General features: G+C 41.7%; 1 protein-coding gene across 1 annotated transcript; it reads right to left on the reverse strand.

The window, feature by feature from the left end:
- On the reverse strand, window positions 1-1,268 carry LOC140232151 (uncharacterized). Its single transcript, XM_072312297.1, has one exon. It carries the CDS (start codon window positions 1,183-1,185, stop codon window positions 1-3), a length of 1,185 nt encoding a protein of 394 aa, XP_072168398.1. The 5' UTR covers window positions 1,186-1,268.
- Window positions 1,269-8,292: the final 7,024 nt, after the last annotated feature.

Below are 8,292 nucleotides of genomic sequence, written 5' to 3' on the forward strand. Positions count from 1 at the left end.
TCAGCCCTGGGCCCGGCACGGCCTGGCCTGGTACTCTTTAGATGCCCTTTTCATGTTCCTGCATAGTTTGACATCAACAGGGTCGTTAATAACGTCTGGCCGTGAAAAATGTTTGCATGCAGAAGACCTCTCACTGTTCAGATGATACTTAACTGTCTGTATCAAGGAGAAGGTCTTAATGTACATTTTAGCCTTATCGGCACCCAGCACACCACCCATGATACTAAACGAACTCTCTACTGCAGGTCCATGAAAGCAAGAAACCAAGGCTAGTGCCATCTTGCTGACATGAGGATACTCTCCTGTTTTTTTCACATTGGCCCAGAAAGAGTCAATTCTCTCTTCATTGCAAGGAATTTTTGCCTGTCTTTGAAATCTCCTCACGTCTTGTTCATAACTCATGATTTCTTCTTCATCAAAGATTTTGGTGACAAGCTTCGGCAACTGTAGTAGCCGCTGCATAGTTATTGTGTGACCTGTGGCATGAGGGTCAATGGCAGATGCACACCTAAGTAGTTTGTTGTTAACTGGCATCTTTTCTTGAAGTTTTTGTCCACACTTCACATAACCTTCCCTCAGTTGCTTGATCAGCTCATTAGCTTGAGGAGCATGGAGACCTTTCATTATGTTCCCAACAAGATGCATGTCCTTCTGAGGCAATTGATTAGCTTTGTCACAAATGTCCAATTGTTCTGGCGATCTGCTGCTGATATCCTTCAGCACTTTGGGCCGAATGAAACAAGAAAGAAAATCAAGAAGCAATTCTTGTTGTTTGTCGTTTAGTTTGTGGATAAGAGGCTCGCTGGACTGAAACATCATTACGTACTTCTTCAGCATGGGCAAGACTGATCCATTGATCTTCAGCTCAAGTCTGGTTTTCTCATTTGTGTAGAAGAGTTTCTGGAAGATCCTCTTCTTCCTGTTGGTCCCATCTTGCGTCATTTTTTTCTCTGACATTTGCTTCTGGAGACGCTTGATTCCTTGTTGGCTAGTACTGCTTATATCATATTGCTCAAATATGCCTGACACCACATCCTGGTATGTTTGTTTCTCGGAGTCCGGCAAAAAAGAGTAATAAAATAGCCTCAGCGCGTCAAACGTTCGGATGATGTCACAGGTGACCGTATACACAGAAAGCCAATGGTGGGGCACATACCTCTCTGGCCGTGAATATTTGACATCCATTGCATCACAAATCCATTGGAGATTTTCACATAGGTCTGCAGACCATTTGAAGTCTGTGCCGAGATCTGTTGCCAACTGTTCGACATATTGTTGTGTATTGGCGCGCTAGGCGCCATTTGGGATCGAAGTTGCCATGTGTTATGACATTGTGGAGAGGTACAGATTCAAACATGCAATTACGCTGAAGTCATCAACGAAATAAAGAAGTTGTGGAGTCCAAATATAATATGCAGTTGAAGTGTTTATTTCTGAGTTCCGAAACTCAGACAGCAAAATAGTAAACGTGTAACATAGAAGTTACAAGAGTTACAAATATCTCCAATGCCGGTAACACAGATAAAATCACATGTTCAAAGAGCAGATGAAATGCTACATTCTCATCTGGCTGAAGCCTGGAGTAGAAGTGTGTCGATTCCACTTTCTGAAACTATCTCTAAAACTTGGGGGAAATTCTCATCCTGAGAAGCACATGGTCCATACACAATATGATTGGTCAATTCAGTGTAGGCATGGAAACGTAGGGTGTGGTCTTACTCATTTTGGGGCCTGAAACAAAGGAACAGTGTTGAGGGTAATGGGAGATGGATTTGCAGGAAGGGAACTGGACAAGGGGTGATAACTTTCTGACCACAATGGGAGTGGATACTTTGATGTGGGGTTGTTAGGAGGAAACTAACCTTGGTGGTCTGACATAAAGACTCCTATTGACATGATGGGTGATGGACAGGTGTTGGGGTTACTGTGCTATGGGTTATTGAACTACATTGTATAAGGGAAAGGACTAAAGCACGAATGGAAACTATATTACATAGTTAGGTAATGGAAAATTGCCTAACTCTATGTAACATCCCCTTTCTCTAAAGGATGCTGGGGGGGGGTGTCAAAATACTATGTAACATCCCCTTTCTCTAAAGGATGCTATATCATAACAAAGAATGCAATTATAGAATATGAAATATCATTCAAATAAAAATAATATGGTTAGTGAAACTCTGTATCATTGTTCCAATCCACTCTCACACAAAACACTCTCTTCCTTAAATTTTGTTTGGGTCTTCCAAGGTAAAAATAAATTAAAATCTTTCATTACAAATGAAGAAAAGGTGTTAAACTGAGTTAAGTGCACATAATATTATGCTTCATCACACATGTCAGAATGAAGGATCACTGTACCACACTACCAAAGGAACATAATTATTTACCATGATTGTTTCTTAAGACAACAAAATCGTAACATGCGAAACCTCTTAAATTTTAATACAATATATAACACAAATACTAACTGAATGATAGTGTTTCGATGTAGGAAAACTTTTTTTTTTTTTGGTAGAATAGATCAATCTCTAATCATTAGATCATTGTAATGATTGTCGCACTAACTCAAATTCATATAATGAAATGTTGTGAACCAGTAAAATTAGTGCTTATTTACGTTTATCTACAAAAAATACTGTAAAATATTGAAAAGTACTTTGTGCAGATTTATGCACTGATGAGCAGAATTATACAAGTGCAAGTTGTGCAGACTTATGCACAAATGCATTTAAATAATAGAAGAATAAGTGGTGCAGGCTTATGCACACTCTTCATAAAAACACATCAAATTAAAGGAAGTCACTCTCTTCATAAGGATATAGCTATTCAAAAGAAAGTCATTCCATCCAACATAAAACAAACTAAGAGTTACTTGTGATATGCACAAAACCTCTAGGATCAATGCAATAGTCGTATCAACCAAATCATATCTAAGTTATCAACAAAGAAAGTTTACAAATCAAATCCTTACATAGAGTATATCAAACAGATTTGATCAGTTTGTTGATAAAATCACTCTCCGCATGTGCCACAAGAAGTTACATTGATGCTAATTTTCCAAGCATCATCAAAATAATTGGAAAGGAAACAGGAGCGCTCTAAGGATTGAAGGCTATCTATGCTGCGGCCCAAGGCAATTATCTCTTCTAATGAAGGGAAACATAGAATATGATGACTTTCAAACCTTTCCTGTTTAAAGGTAAATCTTTCCTAATGAATAAAATAATAAAATGTAATGAACGTGAACTCACGCTTTCAAGTGAGTTAAACATAAGACGAGTATTTCAAACTCGTAAAGTATCCATCAAAAGGATGGAATAGATAAATCGTTCATAGACAAGTAATTCCAAACTTAAAAAATATGTGACACACTGTGTATCACACCGAATCCATATAAAGGTCCTCTAGACTTATAGAGGCACAGAATATTACTACGTGAAGTTAAGTATCGCATACATAATTTCTATTTACAAAGTCACACATACAATTGTTTCATGAATTTCTTGGGTGTCCCAGTTACAGGAATATTCTTGTCTGCCAAGATACTTTGGACCAAGTCATGCATGTCTGGGTATAACCCAATGTTCCACCAAAAACGTATGTCTTGAGGGTCATTATCAGTAACATTCCTTACAAATGAAGTCAGAACTTGTAACTGTCCAGCCTTGAATCGCCCTCTGTGTAATGTCATTTCATTGTCTGTGGGGGCACTCATGAGCAAATCAAATTGCCTTTCTAGGTCAGGCTGTTGCAGGGGGGTGGGGGCAGCTATGCCATCATTTGGGGGTAGGGAGTCAACATTATCTCTGTCATTGAATGGGTCAGTGGTTTGCATGCACATAATTTGGTCAGCAGTACACTCTGGTCTGATTTCGTCATGCTCATCCATGAACTGTACTGACGGCTTGTCAGATTTTTGACCAGTCTCGTTTTGTGCTGCTTTGCCTAGTCTTTCTTTCAGTCGCTGTATGTGCTTGATTGGTTTTCTTTCATCAGACGCTTTCATGAAACGGGGTTTCAGCCTGTTAAAATTGAAAACATCTCGCAGGATTTCTCCCTTGAGAGTTGCCAGAATGTAGTGGGTCCTATCCAAAATCTCGTGTATGACCAGGGGTCCAACCCATTCAGCTGCTATTTTTCGAGAATTAGCAGTGAGGGAAGAGGATGTAGGCTTGTACAAATAGACTAATTGACCTACTGAGTAGATTGGTGATTTGTTCAGTCTATTGGCAATCTCTGCATTCTGCTTGTTCTGTTGTTTTCTTTGCAGTGAAAGCATGGTCCGAGAGATGTGGTCAAATTTCTTCTTGAGATGGGCCACATATTCATCGTATGTCTGAGAAAGTCCAGTCATGGGGTTGAAGGTCAAGTTGGTTAGATTTGGGGCGTCTCTGCCGAAAACAAGTTCATAGGGGGAATGGTCACCTAGATGTGGAGAGGAAAAGGAGTTGTACGCATAGCATGTGGTCGAAATGTATCTTACCCAGTCATTTCCAAATTGGTTAAGGTTGATTTTGAGAAAGTCAGAGAGAGTTCTAATATGTCGTTCTACGTGTAGGCTACCGTGATTGGCAACACTAACTACTTTCTTGTCAATGTTCAGGGCGTCACACAGTAAGGTCAATAATTTGCCGGTCAGTGAGGCAGCAGCGTCGGTCATGATACATGATGGTGGTCCAAAAATACATATCACTTTTTGGATCAGTGCTTCGCATATTGTTTCTGCGTCTAGCGTCTTTAAAGGCGCACAAACAACAAAGCGAGTGATTTCATCACAAATCACCATCAAGTGTCTGAATCCTGTCTGTGAACTTGGCATTGTCTTGAAGTCTAGACTAATACGTTGGAATGGTCTGTAAGAGTCGGGTATTCGGGTGTGAAAGGGTCTGTCCTTGTCTGGTTTGCCCTTGAATTGCTGGCAGCGCAAGCAAGCTTTTACATAATTGTTAATTCTGTCAAACATGTTGGGCATGTAGTAGTTGCGTCTAATTGTCAAGTAAGTCCGTTGGGTCCCTTGGTGATTGCTAAGGAGGTTGTCATGGTGTTGGGAGATGATTGTGTCAGTCAAAGATTCTGGGATAGCTAGTTGTAGTCTGAAGTCATCGTCCTTTGTGAAGAAAAGTCTGAACAGTAGGCCGTCACACAAAATGTACTCTTCAGCCTTTAATTTCACTGTTTTGGCTGCTCTTTTGCCACTAGGTAGAATGTCATGTGACAAATAGTCATAAACAGGCTTGAAGAAAGGCGAGGTTTGCTGTTCAGTCATTAGTTGTCGCATGTCAATGGGAAGGTTGTAGTCTCTGATTATTTTCCGTTTGATCAAGTCAGTAAACTTGTCTAGCTCATGTTGTTTTGGAATGTGTCCAGCTACAATGTTGTTTACCTTAGTGGTCAGTGGCTTCGGTGGGGTGTAGAGGTCAGGTGGTACTTCTCGGTATTGGTCGTTAGAGTTGTGCCGGTGTTGGTGTTGGTGGTCGTTATGTCTGTCAACTAATCTCGGTTCGTGAAGTTGAGGAGTAACAGGTGTATGTCGAGTAGGAGGTCGCGTGGAAGGGGCATGGTTGTCATGGGAACGTGTGTGGGAATGAGTAGTGACTGGAGTTGGGGCTGGGGGTGTGTCATGTTTTGGTTCTTGTCTCTGGTTGGTTGGTCGTGCATGTGTGTCATTTGTTTTGCCTAAGTTAGGTTTAGGGGGTGGACGTGGGGGAGGGGTTGTAGTAGTGGGAGATGCTTGAGGTGTTGGGTCACTGGCACGTGGAGGAAAAATGTCTGGGATTGTAACTCCCATCTGTTTTGCATATGCGCGTGTCATGGGTCGTTCAACTGGCTGGACGGGGTGAAGAGTAAAGTCACTCTCGCTAAACAAGCTAAAGGAAAGGGGAATTACCTGATCTATTTCCGGGTGCTGTTCACTTGGAACACGGGAAAGAAAATCTGCTAAAACTAACTCTGTTCCTTTCTTGTAGCCAATCTTAAAGGAATATTCGGATAATTTGAGAAGAAGTTTCTGGAGACGTGTTGTGCATGGTTGTTCTTTTGACTTTAAAATTTGGACAATTGAACTATGGTCCACAAATGCATTGAATTCACATCCTTTCAATAGATGCTTAAATGCTGTAACATTGATCAAAAGGCCAAATAATTCCAATTCGGTAACACTGTATCTTTGACATGCGTCGGGTAAGACCTTTGAATAGTATCCAATGATTCTCTCTTGTCCGTTTATGATTTGGGTCAAGTACGAACCAGTTGCAGTCCGTGAGGTGTCACTGTACAAAGTGAAGCGTCCTGTGCTCTGGGGCATGTGTAGTACTGGGGGATTGGTCATTAGGTCCTTAATCTTGTTGAAAGCTTTTTCATGTTCGTCAGTCCACATGAATTTGTTTTTCTTTCTTGTCAGTTGGTGCAGGGGTTTAAGTATGGCTTGAATGTGTGGGAAGAATCCTGCCACATAATTCACTGCTCCAACAAGTCTCCTTACTTGTCTGGGGGTCTTAGGTCTAGTCATGTTACGTATGGAGGCACATCTGTTATTCATAGGTTGAAAACATGCCTCACCGTCCTTATTGATAGTAATTCTATGTCCCATGTACTCTACGTCATTCCTGAACAGTTTACATTTCTTTGGGCTCACTTTCAGTCCATTGTCAGAGAGGGCCTTTAACACTTTAGTCAAGTGTAGTCTGTGAGTGTTGGTGTCTGGGCTTAACAGGATTATGTCGTCATGATGGGCTATGCAAAATTGCCTAGAGTTGGGGATGGTTCCTAAAATGTCATCAATCTTCGCTTGAAAAAGTCCGGGGGAAACATTAAGTCCTTGTGCTAGTCGTTTGTAGTAGTAGTGTTTACCTCCATGGAATGAGGCAATTCCGGTGTATTTTTGCGCAGATTTTGAGAGGGGTATGCAGTGAAAGGCGGATTTGAGGTCAATGACACTCATTACTTTAGTCTCTGCTTGTCCGATTCGTTTAAGGGTCTCTGTCAGTAGGGGAAAGGGGTGGTTTATTCGTCTGATCTTTGAGTTCAGATGTCGAAAGTCAGTCACAACACGTTTTTCCGATTTGTCCTTTTTAGCTACTAGTAGTACTGGTGATGTGTATGATTGTGGTCCGATTTCTAGTATTCCTAGCTTCACAAGTTTCGTAAGTTCCTTTTCAATTTGTCGTTTGTCGGGTTCTGTGGCAAAGTAGGGGCGTATGAAAAATGGTGTGTCGTCAGTCAATTCAATGCCAACTTCAAAGTCGGGGCAGCTGGAAAGTTCGCCGTACAAGGAAAATGCAGGCCTATTGTCTCTTAGTAATTGTCTCAATTGGGCCTTCTCAGTAGGGGACAGTATGCTGTTGTTTAAGTCAATGTGTTCCTTAATTATCTGGTCTTCATTCATGCTTGCAATCGGGTCGCTGGGGTCAAGGTGGGGGTATCTCTTGAGGTTGTCTTGTCTAGTCTGGTATCCATGGTTACCGTCTGGGCCTGGGGTAGAGAGTTGGGTGCTGTAAATATTGTCTGTGTGCTGGTCAGTTAAGGTCACATTCAATTTGTCAGTGGGAAGGGGCTCAGACACAGTTATAGGGCATGCCATGTCGAGGTATGCAATTGGTCTGCCTCTTGCAAATTGGAGGGGTCGGTCAGAAGTATTAGTCACAAGTATTTGAGTCCTGCCCTTCATCAATGTTACAACCATGGTAGAGGGGCAATGTCTACCAAGGTAGTCGTTTGCAGTCAGTATGACGTCAGTGTTACGGAATTGTGGGGGCGCCTGTCCCTGTAAGGTCATGAGTGTTGAGTCCTTAGGGTTGATAGTCACATTGTTTGTCGGGGAGAAAGGTATTCGTTTCCGTTTGATCTTGAACCTATTGTTCCTGAATGTCAAAGTCCCGTCTAAGTCCGATAAAGTATTCGTCCCTAAAATCAGGTCAACACCAACAAGATTCTCCACAATGAGGGCAGAAATTTCAAATTTGTGTCCCTGAATAGTAACTCTGAATGTAATCGCCGACTGCGATTGAAGAAACTGCCCGTTTCCTAATCGAAACCGTGTAGGGGCTACTTTTTGTCTTTTCAGGTTGGAAAGATGCGGGGTAGATTTCACGTATCTGTCAGAAATGAGAGTCTTAGTCGCGCCACTGTCAAACAAAATGAAAATGTTCCTACCAGTGTCAAGTCGTCCCTTCACAAAATTTCTGTCACTTAGTTGTATGTCAACATCGTCATTCCCTAAGTATGTCGATTTCGAGTCATTACTGGGCCTGTTAGCATGGGAGGAGAAGTTCTGAGCGCTGAAAGTTTCCTCCC

The sequence above is a fragment of the Diadema setosum genome, chromosome 8, assembly GCF_964275005.1.
Source record: "Diadema setosum chromosome 8, eeDiaSeto1, whole genome shotgun sequence".
NCBI lineage: Eukaryota > Metazoa > Echinodermata > Echinoidea > Diadematoida > Diadematidae > Diadema > Diadema setosum.